At 39.3% G+C, this 23,142-nt stretch overlaps 1 protein-coding gene across 2 annotated transcripts; it reads left to right on the top strand.

The window, feature by feature from the left end:
• The first annotated feature begins 132 nt into the window (after positions 1–132).
• LOC139947224 (uncharacterized) lies at positions 133–17,758 on the top strand. 2 transcript variants are annotated; one of them, XM_071945099.1, is made up of 12 exons: positions 133–170; positions 2,354–2,450; positions 3,640–3,796; positions 4,433–4,498; positions 6,526–6,596; positions 6,818–7,067; positions 7,810–7,915; positions 9,466–9,668; positions 10,582–10,705; positions 11,520–11,823; positions 13,078–13,299; positions 14,361–17,758. In XM_071945099.1, exons 4-12 carry the CDS (start codon positions 4,440–4,442, stop codon positions 14,438–14,440), a joined length of 1,419 nt encoding a protein of 472 aa, XP_071801200.1. In that variant the 5' UTR covers positions 133–170; positions 2,354–2,450; positions 3,640–3,796; positions 4,433–4,439; the 3' UTR covers positions 14,441–17,758. The 2 variants fall into 2 exon arrangements, with proteins under 2 accessions (XP_071801200.1, XP_071801201.1); XM_071945100.1 differs by lacking the exon at positions 133–170 and adding an exon at positions 409–496.
• Positions 17,759–23,142: the final 5,384 nt, after the last annotated feature.

The following is a 23,142-nucleotide window of genomic DNA, read 5'->3' as shown; positions in this document are numbered from 1 at the left end:
CATATGAACCAAATAATAAATGTTGCTGCGGAAACAAAACAATATCACGTGACTAATTGGTATTTTTATCGTGTATGGTTCCCTGACACGACGTCGTGCTAATTTACGCTGTGTTGCTCTACTGACTAAACTGGAAATTACACAGAAAAAGTCTATGGGACCGCTGTGTGGTAAGGATATTTTGTCTTACAAGTAAAATCTTCTTTTTCGTATTTCTTTTGAGATTAATTTGTGTGCAGTAAAGCTGATGATAGGTAATATTGTCAATGTTTACTGAAATCCAAAATAAATGTTAATTTTAGTGCAAAAATGGACTGAGCAGATTGTAAAAAAAATTACGATTTTAATTTTTTATTTTGTTTTCATTTTCAATTCAATTGTTTGAATTCTAGGCCTACACCATTTTATTTGCTGAATAAACGTTAGTTAATTTGGAAGCCATTCCCAGCCATCACACTCCATAACCCAGGGCTAACTTCACTAGTGCTGCTTTGGGGTAATCACATTTTCGTGCTTATTAAAAAGGCTAACTAAGCTAAAAATGTTCTTTAGTTAGATTTAGAAAAATGGCATTGTCATTGACAACTTGTTGGTCACGGGTCCTACTCTAAAAAGCCGACAACAAGTCCAGAGTGCCGACAACATGTCGACAACAAGTTTCAAATACCTTAAAAAAAGCAAATCAACCAAAGACTTGTTTGAAATATAGTGCTTTATAAGTTAAACAGAAATTATATAGGTGGATTTAGCGCTTACCAACAACAGAGGGCGGGCGTCATGTAAAGCTAAAGGAATTTACTACACTGTGTGCAAAGTTGAAAGTCTTTACATGACGCCCGCCCTCTATGGACCGTTCCGGCTTTCCACTAAGCTCCGCCCACCGCGCACGTGAGCAAGACACATGTACGAGTACTCCTAATGACATTCAGCATTCTGCATGATTCTGCCGCGCGTGCCAAATATACGACCACATCATTGCTGTGATTAGTCAAATGGGTGAACGCGCACAGTTTGATTGACAGGCCGGATCGGTCCATTGTGTTGCAAGTGCCAATCTACATTACCTGCATCGTAATAAGGTTTATCGCGAATAGCAAAATATCAAGAGAGGGTGCTGTTGAACCCACACAAAGGTATAAGCGTTGTGTGCGCGAGTCGTAGAAACTGCATACAATGCTTTGCGTTTCTGCATCGCGATAAATCTTATGGACTGGTCGAAACACAGTTTTTAAGCCAAGATGGCGTCTGACAGCTCTCTGTGTAAGTTTTTTTTCATGGTTAAATATTCAGACTTGTCTTGAGGTTTTGTCATAACTTGGGCCTATCTGTTTTTATTACAAAGCACACATAGTTCTAATAAGTCTTTGGTTTATTTGCTGTTTTTGAGGTATTTAGAACTTGTTGTTGGCGTGTTGTCGGCACTCTGGACTTGTTGTCGGCTTTTAGTAGGACCGGTTGGTCACCCTTGGGTCCATGGCTAGTTTGTTGGGATAACGTAACCTTCGTCCCGTCGGGAGGTGCGTTACGTTATTGCAACGAACGATGGCCTTAGATTAGACCCAGTAACTGGGGTGCTGTATTCCTTTTTTAGAAATTTTAACATTATCGGTCATGCTAGGTAAATACTCACCCACCAAATGACCAATCCAAGCGTACTAATTTAATTATTGTTGAAAAGAAAGAGATCGGATAATTCAAGTTAATGTTTAGTTAAATTTTATACAAGTTTTATATAATGAAAACAAAATCAATGTTGCTATAATGTATTACTTTATTAACAGAAGTTGCATTTCCAAGTCAAAGCAATCCCTTTATCCTTTATCAAATTCAGAAAGATCCTGGAAATATGTCAAGCACCTATGGCATGTTGTTAGTTTGCGATAACAGAAACCTCCTCGTGGCCGTCGAGAGGAAAGGAGGGTTATCGCAGCTAACAACAATGCCATTTCTTTGGTCGTGTACACAAATTATTTTGCTCAAAGTTCAATATCTTCAGTTGCAGATATTTGTAAAAGTTTTTTTTTCAAAGAAAGTTTTCTTTTGAAGAATGCAAATTTGTACACATGCTTGAGTTGAGTGGCCAAACAAGGCAGTCACTAGCACTAGCAGCAAGAGTTATTTATGCGACCAAGTGTTTTGGTAACGAGGATAAATTACGGTGTAATTTCAATGAACTAGTTAATGTCATAAGGGAATTATTATTCACCACTAATTCAACAGTGCATCATAAAGATGTTCAAAACAAAATAATTTTGTTAACCGCTCGCCTTTGGTTAAATTTGATTTATTGCCCACCACTGAAATTGGTCTCGCTGTAACCCTGCAATTGAACCTTGGTTTTTAAACATTCTAGGTATAGTACTGCATCTACAAGTATTGTTTAGTTCTTCTTATCTGGTTGACGTACTTTACATTAGCAATGGAGAGCTGTGACAAAACTTGAGTAGCAGGTGAGTTATAGAAGTTCAAAACTTTTGGTATTGCATGTAAAGTCTCACATAGTTTTATTCACATTGATCAGGAAGTTGTCACAGGGCATCCTGTATGCTTTGTTTTTGAAAGGGCAGGGGCACCAAGGCATTTTCTCCTCGGTAAAGGGCAACCTATGAGGAAATTGTACATTTTTACTGTAGCATTTCAAGGGCAGTAAGGCAATGAACAGAGGGCATGGAGGCAAATGCCTTTGTTGCCTTCGTGAGGTATCGGGCCTGTTGTCTTATTTTGTTAATCAATGTATTCAAGGTGTTAATTAGTTTGTTAGAATGGCCTTTGAACAAAACCTTTTTGTTGTGTTATAAAAATGTATCCTTCATTCGATTCATTTCAATTCAATTAATAAAACTTTAATCATCCTTTGCAGGCAATTACAATAGCAGACCAGCTCCATATAAAAATATTAAGAGAAATATACAATTATACAATAATTTAAAAATATAAAGATTACTTGACAAAATGACAAGGCAGATTATGTACAAATGGTTGAAACCATAGCAATTGCTGGAATGGCCTGCATGCTTAGTTTTTTTTTTTTGATAGGTCCTGCATGTTTAGTTTTTGAAAGGGCACCATTGAATTTTTCTCCTTGGTAAAGGGCAACCTATGCAGAAATTTTAAATTTCTATTAGGGAAATTCCAAGGGCACCAAGGCAACGACCCTGCGGGCATGGAGGCAATCGCCTTTGTTGCCTTCCTGAAGTATCAGGGGTGCGTTTTAGCGGCTGTAACCAATAATTGTTTCTGACGTCATAACCAAAACGGTAACCGAGCTTGCAACTCGGTTATCGTTCAGTCTGACCAGCAGAACCAACGACCAACAACCAAAACAGTTTTTGGTTGAGGTCGCCAAAACGCACTCCAGGCCTGCTTGTGTGATCAATCAACGCGGTCACCATGGTCACCAGCAGCTGTGTAAATGTAACGAAAAGTTCAAGATCAAAACATAATCATCTCAGGGTCATTCATTAAGCTTTAATTTTCAAAAATTGTCTCCACAGGTTTTTAAGGACTAATTTTGTTGTGTCTGTTTTTCTTTGTTTTGTTTTTGGTTTGACTGCGCCTTGAACACCCAGCAGGGTGGATATACTTGTGCGCACTACAAGTCTTATTATTATTACTATTTATTATTATTATGATTCACAGGTACTGTACCAGGGAGGAGAATTGTTAGGAAGCTGGCCATTGGGAGTCATCGTTTCAGTTTGGGTCGTCGGTGTGAGATTTCAATCTTTAATTCTCACCACAACGCTGTATATGAGAATCATCCTTGAGGATTCTGAACAAGATATTTACTGTGACTGTAAGTTTTCATTGAACAACATCTTGTTTGTAGACTGCCCTCTACATGTACTGGAATTCATAACCACCTCGTGTCGGTAGACGTTTTTATCGCAAACGTTTTCCTGACTGACTTACAAATGTAAAGGCCCCGCGCTGGACACGTTTGGTAATTTGTCATAGACCAGTATTTCACTTAGTGTATCCCAACATACATGTACACTCAGTGTATCATCATACACTCAGTGTACTACTCTAAAATAACAAATTTGTGAAAATTTGTACTAAAATGGTCATCAAAGTTGCAAGAGAATAGTAAAAATAATAAAACATCCTTGTTGCACAAATGTGTGTGCTTTTAGATGTCTATTAAAAGGCTTCAGGTCTGAAGTTTTTTAATATTTGAGTGAGAAAGTACCTCTTTCTCAAAAACAATGTTACTTAAGATGTTAGAGGGAGCTGTTTGCTCGTATCAAGTAACTTTTTGTTCTGACAATTATTTTGAGTAACTACCAATAGTGCCAGTACAGTGCCTTTTAATATCTCTCCAGTTACTAGGATGTACAGTACATGCAGATCAAATTGGTCACTAATTGCTATTTGAGTTTTGAGCACTCATCTATATAATGATATTCTTCTGTCCGTTATTTGTTTTCAGGAAGGGAATGTTCAGCCTGATGGCGAACTGTTTCCAGTGGATGAAAACAAGGCGAGAACCGCCAAAGTAAGTTGTCTTTAAAATATGATCAAATATGAACTACAATTTATGATCAAAAATATCTTTTTGCCCCTTTTCGAAATGATCGGATTTGGCTTTGGATTCAGATTTAGCTCAGTTGTTTTGACAAGTGCGCGTGCTTTGGGTGTATGCGCTCAGGGCTTCAGACAAGACAACGGAGCCTCAACAAGCCAAAGCCGTAGCCATGGTTTCGAAAAGGGCCTGAAGTAGTTAACACAAATGTAATTTTTGGAGCACGAAGAGGCGGAAAGCTGCGGCCTGAGCTCGCAACCAATGACTGTTTATTAATGATTAAATTATTTAGAATTGCTATTCGTAAGAACAGACTCCCAAAATGCATCCTACTTGAAACAGTAACTGGAAAAAATAGAGGGGGTAGGCCTCGGAAGAGGTGGGAAAATGACATTATCACGAACAGCACCTTCTACCCGGAACATCGAAGAGGCGCAAGATAGGCAAGAATGGAGAAAGAAAATTTATGGAGCCAACGTCCTGCAGGATACAGTGCAAGATTGATTGATTGATTGATTGATTGATTGATTGATTGATTCGAAAGTGAAACCTAGTTTCACTTGAAGCCAAGCTCACCAGAGGCTCGTGATTGTAGTGTCAGACCAGGGCACAATTTCATGGCTCTGCTTACCGCAGAATTCCACGCTTACGATCATGATTCCCCGCTTCTGTGCAAGCGCCAAATTTCTGCGCTAGCCTTGTAAGCGTAGAAAGCCTAGTAACTTTGAGTACGCATGCGCCAAAGCCAAGATTCTCTGCTTATGCCATGAAATTGGGCCCAGTAAACTTATGACAAAACCGCCGTTCTAGTGCTTTTGAATAGTGCTTTTGAATAATAACACCTCACATTATTTTTTATTGAAACTGAAGTTCAAATATCTTTCAATTCTGCTGATTGTTCAATGACATAAATGTTTTCTTAGTGCTTGTTCCAAAAACAGCTCAAATGTGAAGATAGTGGTCTTATTAAAGGAACACGATGCCTTGGATCGGTCGAGTTGGTCTTTGAAAAGCGTTTGTAACCGTTTTTTATAAAATGCATATGGGTAGAAAGATGTTGTAAAAGTGGAATACAATGATCCACACAAACATGCCTCGAAATTGCGTGGTTTTCCTTTTACCTTGTCGACTAACACGTCGGCCATTTATGGGGGTCAAAATTTTGACTCCCATAAATGGCCGACCATGTTAGTTCGCACAGTAGAAGGAAAACCACGCAATTTGGAGGCAAACTTGTGTGGATCATTGTATTCTACTTTTACAACATCTTTCCAATCATATGCATTTTATAAAAAACGGTTACAAACGCTTTTGTTTTGAACAACTCGTCCGATCCAAGGCAACGTGTTCCTTTAATTTTTGGTTTTTACCCATACACCGATGTTTGTTTGCACTGTATACTCAGTACTTTCACGAGTCCTGTGAAAAAATATCACAGGCATGTTTACTGGGGTGGGATTCAAACCCACGACCCTTGCAATTCTAGAGCAGTGTCTTACCAACTAGACTACCGAGATTGCCGGTAGGTAGAGGCAGTTCGAATCCTATGTTTTGGCAGTGGGTACCGCAATGATACATACAATGTTAAATTTGCATCGGAGATAAAGAATATTAATTTGGGGTTTTTACCCATACACCGATGTGTGTTATACTCGAGTCCTGTGAAAAAAATATCACAGGCATATTTACTCGGGTGTGATTCGAACCCACGACCCTTGCTATATGCCTGTGATATTTTTAACAGATAGTGTTCTTCTCATTTTTATTCTGCTCTTGTGACAGTCTCTGGGGTGGATTTCACAAGGAGTTAAGACCAGTTACTCGTCCTAACTTAGGACTAGCCTTGAACTGTTAAAAGTTCTTAATATCTCTAAGGACTAGACTCTTTGTGAAATCGACCCCAGGTCCAGTAAACATTTTGAGCTACAAGCCCTCTAGTCTTGTGGATTTTTCCCCCAAATCCTAACCCTGCTAAGCTGGATTGTTTTCTTTACTTACAGACAAGTAACCCTAGCCCTGATTGGTCTTGACAATGCAGGGAAGACAACAACCATCCTAGGCATTCAAGGAGGTAGGTGTGTATGAGATTGTTAAAGGCATTGGACACCTTTGGTAATTGTCAAAGACCAGTATTCTCACTTGGTGTATCCCAACAAATGCATAAAAAAACAAATCTGTGCAAAATGTTTCCCTTGCCCAGTTCAGTGAGTAACTGACTTACATTGAAGTTGTGCATACGTCTTTGTAACACGAAAACAGTCGCAACCTAAAAAGGTGTCCTTTTCTTTTCAGAATCACAAGATGACGTTGCTCCAACTGTTGGATTCGTCAGCACCAACTTCAAATTTGAGAAGTTTGACGTCACCGTTTTCGACTTGGGCGGTGGGAAGAAGATCCGTCCCATCTGGAAGAGCTACTATGCTGAGATCCATGGGGTGGTGTTCGTACTGGACGCCAGCGATGAGTCACGGCTTCGGGAGTGTCAGGACGTACTCCAAGAGGTCCTGAAGCAGGAACGAATCGCAGGGAAACGGATCCTCATGTAAGTGCTGCTGATATAATAATAATAATGATAATAATAAAGACTTGTAAATGCGCACATATCCGAAAACCAAATCCAAAACGAAAGAAAAAAGACAACAAAATGAGTCCTTGAAAACCTGTGACATAAGATAAGTTTTGAGGAGAGATTTGAATGTTGTGGTATAAAGGCAAGATCTAAGATTAAGTGGTAGAGAGTTCCAGATGTGTGGCACAGCTGAAGAAAAAGACCTGCCACCCCAGGAGTGTTCAATGAGTTATCAATCTTTGAGTATGTTCAAATCATGGTGGGTCCAGGCATGATACCTGTATCTGTTTCTGTATAGTTGAGCCGGCCAAAAAATGTCTAAAGACACATCACACCAGCTTATGCATATGTGTGGATGGGATGGCTTAAATTTATAAGATGTCTAATGAGTTGCTGGAAATCACACTACAGGGTAAGGCAGATACTTCTTGGAGGCAACGAAGGCGATGGCCTCCAAGCCCCCTGAAATGCTCCTGTAGAAATTTACCATTTCCTTGTAGGGTGCCCTTTTCTAAGGAGAAAATAACTTGGTGACCTTACCCTTTCAAAATAGATCATACATGCCTGACGGCGATTGCAATTGTGTCCTTCAACAAGATGCTTATTACTTCTCTGCACCCAGGAGTTGCATAGCTTTGTGCACAAAGCCTTCAGACCATCCTTTTACAGATTTTGTAATGTATTTTTTATTTCTTTTTATTTCTCTTTTGAACAGCCTTGCCAACAAGCAGGACAAAGAGGGCGCTCTTGACGAAATTGACATCTGCGATCAACTCAGTCTGGAGGACATGGTGACTGACAGTAAATGCCCATGCCGTGTGGTAAGACAAACCAACAGGGTTCAGTTGCAATTAGCTGCCAGTAAATGGATCTGTTGGGTCTTGCTTCGGAAATAAAACACGAAACAAGAGACCTTATGCACATGACACTGACATTATTTGAGTATACATGGTGACAGAAGTAATACAGGGAGCAAGTTCGTGGAAGGACCCATGGAATTCAGGATACTGCTCATTTCTGAAACGAACTGTCCTGTCCTGCTTTTAACTAATACCTGGGCAGAAGGTAGAAAATCGGCCGGGACTACTACTTTAGCTTTAAAGGCAGGGGACACTATTGGTAATTACTCAAAATAATTATTAGCATAAAACCTTTCTTGGTGACAAGTAATGGGGAGAGGTTGGTGGTATAAAACATTGTGAGAAACAGCTCCCTCTGAAGTGCCATAGTTTTGGAGAAAGAAGTAATTTTCCACGAATTTGATTTCGAGACCTCAAGTTTAGAACTTGAGGTCTCGAAATCAACCGTCTAAACGCACACAACTTCGTGTGACAAGGGTGTTTTCTTCTTTCATTATTATCTCGCAACTTTGATGACCGATTGAGCTCAAATTTTCACAGGTTTGTTATTTTATGCATATGTTGAGATACACCAACTGTGAAGGCTAGTCTTTGACAATTACCAATAGTGTCCACTACCTTTAAAACCATTGGACCCTTTCGGTAAACAGTGTTGTCCAAGGCCCACACTTTGTGTACCACAACTTCTATATCAAATAACAAACCTGTGAAAAGTTAGGCTCAATCGGTCATCGGAGTCGGGAGAAAACAACGAAAAATCCCACCCTTGTTTCCGCGCGTTTCGCCGTGTCATGACATGTGTTTAAAATAAATCCGTAATTCTCGTTAAGGAGAATTTATATTGTTTTGCTGTTTTCTCAAAAAGTAAAGCATTTCATGGAATAATATTTCAAGAGAAGTCTTTCACCATTGCCTTCTGTAAACCCTGTAAGTTATTTGTAAATCTGTGAACTTTTTATATTTTTTTTCTGAACCGAAAGGGTCAAATGGCTTTAATGGATCGAGGGGATTTCTTGTTATTAACTGCACTACCGCTGATTGTTTTTTTTATTGGTCTCAACGTTTCGACTAGCTTGCTCTTGTCATCATCAGGAGGCTATGTGTTTCTGATCAGCAGAGTGTGGGTTCGAATCCCCTGATGTAACACTTGTGTCCTCAAGCAAGACACTTAACCATTGCTTCGTCCTTGGATGTCCCTGGATGGGACATTAAGCCGCTGGTCCCATGTGTTATGTAATGCATGTAAAAGAACCCAGTGCACTTATCGAAAAGAGAAGGAGTTTGCCCCGGTGGTCCGATCGGCAGCAAATTGTGCCACAGCACCTTGTAAAGCATTACATGGTGCTATCAGAATTAGGTCTTATAATTCAAACGTAGTCCCACATCTGGCAGGAAATACTTTATGTTACAGCGCCAGGAGCGTCACTGGGTGACGGACATGTGCGCTATATAAGAAGCCACAATTACTATTATTAATGTAATATGATTATTCTTGTTATTGTCATTCACAGGAGACGTGCTCTGCTGTGAAGGGAATTGGGAAGAAGATGGATAAGTCTGTGAATGTAGGGCTGCAGTGGCTGCTTCAGGGCATCCTGAAGGACTGGCCTGTACTGACCGCCCGCGTCGCCAGAGAGCAGGCTGACCAGAAAGAAGCAGATGCTATCGAGAGGAAAGCCAAGACAGAAAGGATACGGAAGAGAAAAGAAGAAAGGTGAGATGTGGTTTTGATCTACAGCAGATGTTTAATTTCGTATTTTAGAAGGCAACGCCATTTTCATGTTGGAAAGGGTACTTCTTTTGGAAAATGTTAAAGTCTATGGGAAACTTTTTTATGACAGATTTGGAGGGTCAAATCTTCCAGTGGTTTGCGGTCATAGTGGGTATTTATCAAAGAATGCAGTTTTAGCTGCTACGGTCTGAAAGTTTAAAGGCACTGGACACTATTGGTAATCACTGTTAGCGTAAAAACTCACTTGTTAAAGATCAATGGAGAGCTGTTGATAGTATAAAACATTGTGTGAAATGGCTCCCTCTGAAGTAGTGTAGTTTTCGAGAAAGAAGTAATTTTCCACTAAAATATTTGAATTTGGTTTCAAGACCTCAGAATTTGATTATATAGTCTCGAAATCAAGCATCTGAAAGCACACAACTTCTTGTGACAAGGGTGTTTTTTCTTCCATTATTATCTCGCAACTTCGATGACCAGTTGAGTTCAAATTTTCACAGATTGGTTAATTTATGCATATGTTGAGATACACCAAGTGAAGACTGGTCTTTGACAATTACCAAAGGTGTCCAGGGGCCGATTACACAAAGAGCAAAGATTAATCTAATACACATCACTTTGGCAATACTGACAACTCATCTTACGATGAATCTTAGTGCTTTGTGAAATCAAGCCCAATGTCTTAAAAGAATGTGAACGTTCCTTGACCCAATTTCATGGCACTGGTTATTGCGGATTCTGGGCCTTATGGTCAATGGAATCATACTTTTTACAGGATGTTGTAAGCACAATATTCTTTTGTAAGCGGTGGCATGAATTTGGGCCCAGATTGCTGTAGGAGATGATTAGTAGATGAATATTCCGAGCTTTGAATGTTCTGTGGGTCTGTTTTTTTTAGAGAGCGTAAGGAGGCAGAAGAGAGGAAACGTCTTGGGATTGAGGAACCTCAGGAGGATGAAGATGAGGATGTTGTCATGGGAGATCCCTTTAAGGCTGTCGACAAGAAAACCCTCCAAAAGCAGGTAAAAATAAGGGGCCAATCACCATTATCTACATTTTTCACAAGAGCACAAACCGTACGCTGGGAGGGAGGGGTTAATGCCTGTCTGCCTAATTTTCTATAAAAAAACTTTAAAGCTGTCATTCCCTGGTATGTATAAATAAGTTGTCAAACTACATTTTAAGCCTGTAAATTGTTTGTGTCCTTGAGCAAGATACTTTACTATAATTGCTTCTCTTCACCCAGGGGTATAACTGGGTACCTGCGAGGGTAGAGGTTGGTATTGTGTATGAAAAAGCCTTTAGAGCACTACGGTTGCCCAGGTTGTATTCTCTCCAGGGAGCTGAGAAAGATTAAATGAATGTTATTGGCCCAACGACTTGGGCGCTTATGTAAAGCGCATTAAAGCCATTGGACCCTTTCGGTAAACAGTATTGTCCAAGGCCCACACTTCGTGTATCACAACTTCTATATAAAATAACAAACCTGTGAAAATTGAGGCTCAATCGGACGTCGGAGTCGGGAGAAAATAACGAAAACACCCACCCTTGTAACCGCACGTTTCGCCGTGTCATGACATGTGTTTAAAATAAATCTGTAATTCTCGATATCAAGAATTGATATTGTTTTACTGTTTTCTTAAAAAGTAAAGCATTTTATGGAACAATACTTCAAGAGAAGTCTTTTACCACTACCTTCTGTAAACCCTGTAAGTTAGTTGTTATTTTTTTTTATTTTTTTTTTAACCGAAAGGGTCCAATGGCTTTAAGACGGTTATTATGAAATGCACTGTGTAAGAACCTTTTTATTATTATTATATTTGTGTATTTCAACAGGCAGAGAAAAAGAAGAACACTAAAACAGGGGGGAAGAAGGGAGATATAGAGAATGTTGAGCCAGAGAAACTCAACAACAACCAATCGGCATCTTCAAGAGATATGGCAGCGGAGGAGAACAATGACACCAACTCTCAAGTATCCCAGAGTGCATCCGGGGAGAGAAACGCAGAGGCTGAAAAACGACTTCGGAGCGAAGAAACGGCGATCGGAGACGATGGGAACAAGAGAGGAGTACATGCAAGGGCTGAAACAGAAATACAAGCTGCTGGGTCTGACAACGCTGATATCGTCGTACCACAAGGTAAAACTGATATAAGAATAATTGTGAACAGCAAATATTATTTAAGGCAGTGGACACTATTGGTAATTACTCGAAATAATTATTAGCATAAAACCTTTCTTGGTGACAAGTAATGGGGAGAGGTTGATGGTATAAAACCTTGTGAGAAACAGCTCCCTCTGAAGTGCCATAGTTTTCGAGAAAGAAGTAATTTTCCACGAATTTGACTTCAAGACCTCAAGTTCAGAACTTGAGGTCTCGAAATCAACCATCTAAACGCACAGAACTTCGTGTGACAAGGGTGTTTTTTCTTTCATTATTATCTCGCAAGTTCGATGACCGATTGAACTTGCGAGATAAATTTTCACAGGTTTGTTATTTTATGCATATGTTGAGATACACAAACTGTGAAGGCTAGTCTTTTACAATTACCATTAGTGTCCACTGGCTTTAAAGTGAACTCAAATTTTCCATAAAACTGAGGATGTGGTCTGAACATCCATTTTAAAAGAAGTTTTGTCCAGCTTCATGTTATTTTGGTTTGTAAATATCGATCAATTAAAGTGGATGGAAATAAATGTTATATGAATATTTGTTTGTGGTGTTTAAAAAAGAAATTAAAAGTGACACTGTTTTAAAACCCTGGAAAAAATACAGTTAAATGGCAGTGGACACTATTGGTAATTGCTCAAAATAATTATTATCATAAAACCTTTCTTGATTACGAGTAATGAGGAGAGGTTGATAGTGTAAAAAATTGTGAGAAACAGCTCCCTCTGAAGGGAGGTAGTTTTCGAGAAAGAAGTAATTTTCCACGAATTTGATTTCGAGACCTCAGACTTAGAATTTGAGGTTTCAAAATCAAGCATCTGAAAGCACACAACTTCATGTGACAAGGGTGTCTTTTCTTTCATTATTATCTCGCAACTTCGACAACCAATTGGGCTCAAATTTTCACAGGTTTGTTATTTTGTGCATATGTTGAGATACACAAAGTGAGAAGACTGGTCTTTGACAATTACCAATAGTGTCCAGTGTCTTTAAAAGGTAATGTATAGACAGTACTGGTACACTAAACAAAACCAAATCAGTAAAAACAGTTACAGGCTATAACTAAAAAACCTGGAATCGCTTAAAATACAAACTTAGTGGTTTATTAAACATGTTTAGCAAAAATTTGTCTTGAGGCTGGCCATGAAACTTATTATGTTTTCCATACTGCTCAACTGGAAAATTATTTGCTAGTGTTTTTGTGTGTGTATTTTTTGTCCACAGAAAAGAAGAAGAAAAAGAAGAAGAAATTAAAGAAGAAGAACAAGTTGGCGCCTTTACCTCTGGACGGAGGTCCAGATGAGTTGGCCCCACCTCTAAGTGTACCGTCCTGGGCATCGACTATGAATCAACGCCCGCTGACTAGACCAATCCACCAGCCGACATTAGATCCCCTACCCGAGAGGATTAGTCCAAGGCTCGGCCCCATCGAGTCCAAATCATCATGTGAGTATGGATCATGTTAATAATAATAATAATAATAATAATAATAATAATAATAATAATAATGATAATAACAGATTATTATATAGCGCATTTCACAATAGCCGTATCAATCCGCTTTACATTAGTGCCCTTTTTAATGTTTCTCGCTCCCTTGGGAGTATACAACCTGGGCAACTGTTTATATCGCTTCAAAGGCTTTTTCACACACAATACCAACCTCTACTCTCGCAGGTATCCATTTATACCCCTGGGTGAACAGAAGAAATTATAGTAAAGAATCTTGCTCAAGGACACAAGTGTCACGACCGGGATTCGAACCCACACTCTGGTGACTTATCACCAGAACTTGATTTCGATGCTCTTAACCACTCGGCCATGACACTCTGCACTCTATATGGTGCTAAATAGGGCTTGAATTTAACACTGGACCCAGAGGCCAGAGGATTTTAGTGTCAGGCCAGGGTAAACTCACAATGGGACAAGCCCAGTGGTCTTATTCATTTTTGGTTTTTACCCATACACCGATGTGTGTTAGCACTGTATACTCAGTACTTTCCTAAGTCCTATAAAAAAAATATCACAGGCATGTTACTCGGGTGGGGTTTGAACCCAAGACCCTTGCAATTCTAGAGCAGTGTCTTACCAACTAGACTACCGAGGTTGCCCGGTAGCTAGAGGCAGTTTGAATCCTATGTTTTAGCAGCGGGTACCACAATGATTGTAATAGATGTTAAAGTGGTCTTGTTTTTTCATTTGTATAACACCTGTTTCAGACATGCGCTCCAGAGTCGCGCCGAACGAAATAGATTAGGATCGATTCTAGGTCAACCCAAATAAATTTTGGTTTCAGACAGGCTTTCATAACACAGCTTTTACATTACGTTCAGCTCATGACCAGATCAATGTCCGAAACCAAGTTGCTCCAGAGTCGTTCCAAACGACTGCAAAAGTCGATTTTTCAACTTCTAGCACGCCCAGTCGCTCCGAACTGTTTCAGACGTCAAAATTTTTAATGTACTCAATTCAGAATTCTAAACCCTTTTTTGTTTTCTTTCGAACAGTAAATGGTGACAAGTTAATTGGTATTCCGTCAACAAGGACCCAGCCAAATGTCGATCAAGATGACGACGTCATAACATGACGACCGCGAATGATTGAAGCTTCACCAAAGTCACTGCCAAAAAAAGAAACAAATCTCTGCTAATGATGAGAAAAAAAACACGGTATTTGTAAACTGCAACTTAAACCTTGTTATAGGCTCTGGACAAGTTTTGTAATTGTCAAAGACCAGTATTCTCACTTGGTGTATCCCAACATACATGTTATGCAATAAAAAACCTGCAAAAATTTGGGCTCAAATTGTGGCCAGAGAATAATAAAAGAAGTAAAAAACTTTTGTACAAATTACTTTGTGTTTTTTCAGATGCACAATAAACGACTTCGGGCTTGAAGTCTTTTATTGATTGAGTGAAAAATTTACCCCTTTCTCAAAAAATACATTACTTCAGAGGGAGACATTTCTCACACTTACAAAAACGACAAAAAATCTACAACATTTAAAAATATTATTTACCCTAAAACATTACAGTGATGAATTGCTTGCAATTTGGTTGAATGGTGTGTTGTACACCATGTGACATCACATTTCTACAAAAGAACCACAGAATATTGACTTCCTGCAGGCATGACTTTTAGTAAAAATCTTACATTTGACTGAGATTGTATTGTCTGATTTTCTATCAACTTTTGATATAAAGAAATGGTGGACATCTCAAACTCATTCAGCCGTTATTTTTTATAACTCTTGAATTTATGTGTCAATTGAGACATGTGTAAAATAATAAAATCCTAAAGTCACAGGGTTCGATTTCACAAAGAGTTGGGACTAGTTCTAGGAGTTATACACAACGTATGGCTAGTCCTAAGTTAGGATGAGTAACTCGTCCTAACTCAAGATAAGACTAGTCTTAACTCTTTGTGAAATCCACCCCAGGGCTCAATTCAACAAAGCACCAACATGCACAAGTTGTCAGCGTTGCCATAGTGATGTATATTGTGACAACACACTTTGCTTAGCAGTTGAGATTGATTCACACCTAAGATCAATCTTTGCACTTTGTGAAATCGAGCCTAGGGTAGTTAGTTTCAGTAAATGTATCTCCCCTGCCAGGAAGCAATTTTAATTGACATCCTCAACGAAATTCCTGATTATTTTTTAAAGATCCCCTTTTTTAAATCTATTTTATTAGCAGGGATGAGATTGTTAAAACTTTTGGCTGAATTCAGACTTTTTATGTCGACCTGGTGAAGAAAATCAGACAATATTTTTTTCCACACACAAAGAAATCCTGCTCATTGGTCTACTTCTCTAGTGCTTTGGATACTGTTTCCAAAAGCTCTATAACCCCAGGGTTTACCAAAAAGTACAAATGCCATCATTTCAACATACCTTTGAACTTGTATCCAAGTTTCAGACTGTTTCGTTAGTAATGACTCACACCCCTGATTTAGAAGAAGAAAAAAGTCACCATTGAAAAGCAGTGGGAATTTTGATGAACAGAACAAAAATTACTGCCAGTAAATATCCTGAGAAGGTCACTTTTTTTTGTAAACAAAGTCAATCAATGAAGTCAGTGCAATAATGTAGCTATACAAAGTTGTTGAATGAATTGTATTTTGGGTAAATGCAATTTGTGTTTTTACTTACCTTTTAGTTTCTTCAGTGCCTGAGGGAATGTTACAACAAGTTACTGTTTTTAAACCTGGGTTTTGTTTATCAGAGATAGTCCTAACTTGGGACTAGTCTTAGGACTAGTCTTTATGGTGAGGAAGGCAGCACTCGTCGTGTGAGACAAATCTTAGTGCTTAGCGAAATCAAGCCAAGTATGCTTTTGAAAACCTTTATTTGTTTTAACTATGCCCTTGAAACTTGAAGACTTTTTGTATCAGGATTGATCCATGTTGCTGTTTTTCCTGGGGTCGATTTTACAACGATAGTCCTTCTAAGGACTAGTCCTACTGTAGGACTCTTTAGGAGTTATTAAAAACTGAAGGCTAGTCCCAAGTTAGGATGAGTAACTCGACCTAAACTCGAGATAAGAATAGTCTTAACTCTTTGTGAAGTCCATCCCCGGTCAGCCTGATGTAACTTTTTATCAGATATTTGTGTTAACTCCCCGGAGCTCCTTGATCATTGGTGTCAATTGATCAGCCGCAGAGACAGCAAGAGTCGGTCGCGCCGATCTCCTGTGTCCACGTCCTACAGCCTCACGCCACATGTGGTCGATTTCGCAAGGCCGGCCAAGTTGTTGGGCCTGGGATGATCGAGGGCGGCCCCTAGGTCTCTCCCAGCCAGCCGAAGCTGGTGCTAGGCCTCCCCTGGAGTTGATGGCGATGCTTAGTGCTTTTTTAGCTGGGGTGTTGTCAGCTAGGCGAGCGACATGACCGAAGAAGGCAGAGCGGCGGCGTTGAATTAGTTGGTTGATGGGGGGCAGACATGTTCTTTGGGTGACCTCATTGTTGTTGATGAAGTGGAACCACTGGATACCGAGAAATGATGTGCCCATGGCTTTTATTAGCCTTGATTCAAGGCTGTTGGCGCAGTGTGCCATGGCGCGGCACGATTCGGAAACAACTGCAGTGCATAGACAGTGTTACGCGAGTACAGCGTGTACATTGTACAGCGAGATCAGTAAAGCAAAGTCACGAGTACGGTCGTTCTTTCAACCTCGTACGTGTGGCTCAAACAACATAAAAAACACTCTGCACAGTACACAGACAGGTACATGTACAATGCACACACTGATCCGGAGGGAGTTTGGAGGGGAAGCGTATTGTTATTGGACTTGTGGTTGAGTTATTAAATGTTTGCTGCAGTGACAGTGTACAATACTCTTGCACTGCTTCTGCATCCTGACTAGTCTTGTCCCAAGACAATAGTGCTGTATATTGGATAGTATACTGCGCTCAGTTGTAAGTCGCTAAGTTGTAAATCTTATGGTATGATTTACTGGCGAGCTTGAAGTCTAAACTACTCTGGCGAGCTACTGATAGTAGCGTGCAGTCAAGCTCTAGTCAAAGGAGGGCGCCCTTTAGCGATTTACAACTGAGCGCTTTACAATATCCAATATCGGGCAAAACCGTCTTGGGACAAGACTAACTCCTGACTAGTGCCCCACTTGCAGGCGCCAGTAGTTTCTCATGATAGCAGTATCCACAGAGTTGCATGTGAGAAGTTCCCCTAACATCGCGTCAAACATTTCCTGATATGTCTAAAAGTCTTGGTTTTTATTTGATTTGTATAACTTTTTTTCTGTAGTATTCAGTGATTTTATTTTATGTGATTATACATATTTATACACAAAATAAAAAGATGATTGTATTCAACATTAATTTTTTCCTGGATCAGTACATCTGTAAATATTTATTGTCAACAAAAATAAATTTATCCAGTAAAGAAAACATTTACTTTGTACATTGTGTTTATCAACTGTTTTGTCTTTCTAAGCTATCAATATCTTTATCCATTATTTAAAAACTTAAAGTGAAAGAAATCAAGGGACTATAGTGCAGTGCATCTAAAAAAAATATGTACATATATAATTAGCTATTGCTTACCAACCAAAAGGACCTATGGTACAAATGAAAACAAATAATGTTTATGGCCTGTTGCTTTAAACCCCAGCCGAGTCTTTCTCAAAGACTGATTATTTTCTCCAATCTAAAGAGATTTGTCTGAACCCAAGTTTAAAGAGCTGATAAAGCAGAAAACAATGCTATTAGCAAGAACAAGCAGGTACCAGTCACATTATATGGTATATGTAAACATTGTATATTGGCTGGTAACCTTATTCTGGTAAAGTGAACTTGTTGTGTGCTTATGCTTATTTTTATGCTACTTAGCTAATAAGTAGTCCTTTGGTGGATGCGTTGAGCTAGTCAGTAAGGAATTCCAATGGGACAAGCAAACTCTTCCTGCATAATGGGACAAGCAAACTCTTCCTGCATAAATTGGAAGCTGACATCCACATTATTTATGCTAATTTGAGGGGCGGGGCTAGCATGCACATCGACGCTAAAAATCACAAAAAACTTTAATACTGTGTTGGGGAGGGGGTGTTTTAAAACCTTTTTAAAGGATTTTTCTCTCTTTTTTAATTGTGGTCTTGCAAAAAGCTGAGCTACCAATGAAGGTACAAAGTTGTTGTAAATCCCCCGCCCAAAATCGAGTCCAACCCTATTTGACTTGTAGTCACAAATTTTCAACTAAAACAAGTCAATTTATATTACTGACAGTTGACCTGCTGCCTCACTAAAAACCAAAAACAAACAAGTTTTATTTTTAAGAGGTCAATTAAGACACAAACTTGAACATTTAATTGTTGAGCCATTGTATTTTTTTTTCCAAAATGTGCCCGGAGAGAAGGGTTTTACTGGTGCCCTGAGCAAAGCATCCAGGATTTGTAAATTATTAGTGTTCACTGATTGATCAGTTCTATTTTATTTCCCTTTTCATAAAGTTTTACTCTGAAAATTCGGGCAAAGGAGCCCGCCCTCAATACAATTAAGAATTTATAGGCCGTGTCCAAATTAGCGGCTACAGCTACAGCTACGGCTAGCTTTCTGTGTCATCATGCGTTCAAGTATAATTATAGGACGCCCGCTTAGCAACGCCCTTTGCAACAGTCGTAGCCAACAATTCTGAGTCGGGCTATTTTGCGTAACGGTCACCGACAGCGATCCGCACATGCGCAATTCTGCGCGCGTGGTATGAACCAAGATGGCGACTTTTGGTCACACAGAAGGTAAGACCTCTCTAACAAAATCTTATTTTTTAGGAGTTTTTCAAAACAAATATGACGATAATTTACAAATGTTTACTAATGTGGCTTATACTGATTCTTTTTTTAGTTTAAATAAAGTATGAACAATTCATTTAGAATAGAAAAAAAGTCTGGTTCGATTTGAGATTAGAAGTGGGTTAAAAAAAAATGGGGCTTCCTCCCGCGCCGTTACGTTTCCGTTTATTTAATACACGTGTTTGAGTCTTTTCCTGGCCCGTATCCCCCACAGTAATATGCTTTGTTGTGAATTTTCAATTTGACCATTTTGGGAGGCTGCTGCACTGGGGAGAGGGGGGGGGGGGGTTCCAATTTTTATTTTTTTATTTGTTGACTACTAATTAAGGGGGGCGGGGATGATGAGTTTGGTGTAAACATGGTGTTTACAATTTCTCTGCAGCCCCTCTTTACCCCTGCCCCTAATTTATATTTAATTTTTTAGTTTGGCACATCAATGCTGTATAACTTTCCGTATGGCGCCACCACTTTTTCATATTTACAAAAAAGGGATATCTCATTGAGGTAAATTAGATACTATTTTATTTCATATCGAATGAAAAAGTGGTATAATAACCAAACTTATGACAGTGTTAGGCCTACTAGTGTCTTAGAAGCTTGTGCAAATTGGTCCTACTTCTTGGGTATGAAATAAATTGTTGTTATTGAATGGTTATGTTTCTTGGTGATAGTAACTTGTAAAACACAGGAAATTCATGCCATTCTGATAATAAATACCACTTGCAAGGTGTCTTTTCTCTGCGTCCACATGCCAAAGTGAAAATTTTGTATTGCGTGCTCTTTTCATACATTCTTTATCATAATGATTATTCTGTTATATATCCTTATTTCATTTTAAATGCAGCTATCCTGATGAGCTTATTGGAGAGAAACCAACAATTTCTCATGGATGTCAAACTGGCCTGGCTTGTTGGATCTGAGATGAACAATAAGTACTCATGGATTTCACACTCGCCATGGCATGTTGAATCTGAGATGAACAATTACTCATTGATGTCACACTGGCCCACCTTGTTGGATCCGTGACCAACAATTACTCATGGGTGTCACAATGGCCTGGCTTGATGAATCTGACACAAACAGTTACTCATGGATGTCACACTGGCCTGGCATTGGGTCTGTGACCAACAATTACTCATGGGTGTCACAATGGCCTGGCTTGATGAATCTGACACAAAAAGTTACTCAGTCACACTGGCCAGGCTTGTGAGGCCTGAGACGATTGATTACTCATTGATGTCACACTAACCCGGGCGGTTTGATGAGTCTGAAATGAACAATTACTTATGGATGACACACTGGCCTGGCTTGTTACTAATCATGCCTGAGATGAACAGTTACTCATGGATGTCACACTGGCCTGGCTTGTTGAGTCTGAGAGGAACAATTACTCATGGATGTCACACTGGCCAGGCTTGATGAGTCTGAGAGGAACAATTACTCATGGGTGTCACACTGGCCTGGCTTGTTGTTACTAATCATGCCTGAGATGAACAGTTACTCATGGATGTCACACTGGCCTGGCTTGTTGGATCCTGAGACAAACAAATACTCATGGATGTCACACTGGCCCGGCTTGTTGGATCCTGAGACAAACAAATACTCATGGATGTCACACTGGCCTGGCTTGTTGGATCTGAGACCAACAAGTACTCATTGATGTCACACTGGCCGGTTTGTTGATTCTGAGACCAGTCTACTCATGGATATCACACTGGCCTGGCATTGGGTCTGAAACCAGCATTTACTCATCACACTCTGGCCTAGCCTGGCCTAGCCTGGCGATGAGCGATCAACGCAGTTGTGCTCTCATGCAAAGGACTTTAAGTCATCAAGTTTTATCTGAGCATTTTCTCTCGAAGAAAGACCTTCCGCCTGCTGTGATGCAATCTTCACTATGAATCTTAGCAGGTGAGTTAACATTCTTATGAGTATTTGTTGTTTTAGTTCATACGTATAACTGGCAATTCAGTCCCTAGTAAAATTGGAAACAACTCGTAACAGTTCAAAGGTCAACATTGTTTTTTCCTTTTATTATTTCTCTGAACAAAAGAAGTCATATCCTGACATTTTTTTTATTAATAAACCACTACCAATCATTGAAGGTTTCTTTAGGAAAGCTGATAGCTTCAGCTAACTTCAGGTGTTCATCACACTCAAATATTTTTTTCATTATTCTCTTGCAACTTCGGTGCCCAATTGAGTCAAAATTTTCACAGATTTCTGCATATATGTTGGGATACACCAAGCATGGAGGTAGAAATACCCACAATGTTTTATTTCTACCTCCATGCACCAAGCTTTGACAATTTCCCAACGATAATCACCTCCAGTGCCTTTAAGATTACTGTTTATTGGGGAAAAATCAACTTGTTACTTGGTCAGCCTTTTGGTCTGACCTTGTTTCAGGTCAGCCTTATCTGGTCAACACACAGTAGGGACAGACCAATGTTTACATTTGGCTAATTACCCCCATGAGACTGTGTTGTGGGGGAAGTGAGAAATGACATTCCAGATAATTATTCACCAATTAAAAGATTTCTTGGCTTGAATGGATAGCATTTCTTGAAATCAGTGTGAAATTCAGTGTGGTCACTCATTGGTCTGGGGACAATCAATGTGGTTTTCCCAGTATGTATCCTACAATCAGTGCCTTTTTTAAAACAAGTTGATACACCATTCAAAACCATTCAAGTGAAACCATTCAAGTGAATGGTTTTGAATGATATGATAACTGTGCACACAGTTGGTTCCCCAAGTGGTTTTGAATGGTGGTGCAGCTGGTACAGAATCTTATGAGGATTGTTTTTAGTGGTGCATCAAGGATCCCACTAAGTCAAGACTTTGAATGATACCAGGCGGTGTGGGGGTGACCAATCTGCCCATGGCTACGAGGTTATTACCATACACTATGTCATAGACACTTCAGGATTTGTTTAAAGGCTGAGGACACTATTGGTAATTACTCAAAATAATTATTATCATAATTCTTTCTTGATTACGAGTAATGGAGAGAGGTTGATAGTATAAAACCTTGTGAGAAACAGCTCCCTCTGAAGTGACAGTTTTCGAGAAAGAAGTAATTTTCCACAAATTTGATTTCAAGACCTCAGATTTAGAATTTGAGGTCTCAAAATCAAGCATCTGAAAGCACACAACTTCGTGTGACAAGGGTGTTTTTTTCTTTCATTATTATTTCGCAACTTCGACGATCGATTGAACTCAAAATTTTCACAGGTTTGTTATTTTATGCATATGTTGAGATACACCAACTGTGAAGAGTAGCCTTTGACAATTACCAATAGTGTCCACTGCCTTTAATAGCTTGCTGACCATCTGAAACCATTCGGCTATGGTAATGCACACAGGCACAGTGTATGCACAGCTCAAAACCATCTGAATGGTTTTGAGTGGTAGTACAGCTTATCATCAACCCTGCTCAAATGGTACTGCCAGCAGGTACAAAACCAATGGGGTTGTAAAAGTTAGTGAATTTTAAATGGTTTTGAATGGTGTATCTGTAGGAAGGTTAAAGCAATGGACACTATTGGTAATTGTCTAAGACCTGTCTTCTCACTTGGTGCACAAGTTTACGGCTTTCAGATGCTTGAATTTGAGGCCTCAGCTGGGAGGTCTTGAATTCAATTCAAATATCTTATTGAAAAATTACTTCCTTCTCTAAAACAACGTTACTTCAGAGGGAGCTGTTTCTCACAATGTTTTATACGTCAATAGCTCTCCATTGTTGGTTACCAAGTAAGTTTTTATGCTAACCTTTATTTTGAGTAATTACCAATAGTGTCCAGTGCTTTTAAATGTGGCTCATCACATAAACTACATTTGACTACCTCTAAGGCTAGTATCACTGTTAACTTCCTCAACAGATCTTAAAGATCTTAATCTATCTTGATCATAATAATTATGTTATCTGTTTCATTTGAATGCAGTGATCTTATTGAGCTAATCAGAGAGAGCAACTTCACCA

This window comes from Asterias amurensis, chromosome 14 (assembly GCF_032118995.1).
Source record: "Asterias amurensis chromosome 14, ASM3211899v1".
NCBI lineage: Eukaryota > Metazoa > Echinodermata > Asteroidea > Forcipulatida > Asteriidae > Asterias > Asterias amurensis.
The sequence above is the reverse complement of the archived record's forward strand: the minus strand, read 5'-3'. Positions and strand labels throughout refer to the sequence as shown.

Bases quoted from the DNA above. Each gene is read 5' to 3' on its own strand.
- LOC139947224 (XM_071945099.1), top strand. From the start codon at position 4,440: ATGTTCAGCCTGATGGCGAACTGTTTCCAGTGGATGAAAACAAGGCGA. The intron at 4,499-6,525 runs GTAAGTTGTCTT...CTTTACTTACAG, and splicing joins ACAAGGCGAGAACCGCCAAA to ACAAGTAACCCTAGCCCTGA. The intron at 7,916-9,465 runs GTAAGACAAACC...TGTCATTCACAG, and splicing joins GTAAATGCCCATGCCGTGTG to GAGACGTGCTCTGCTGTGAA.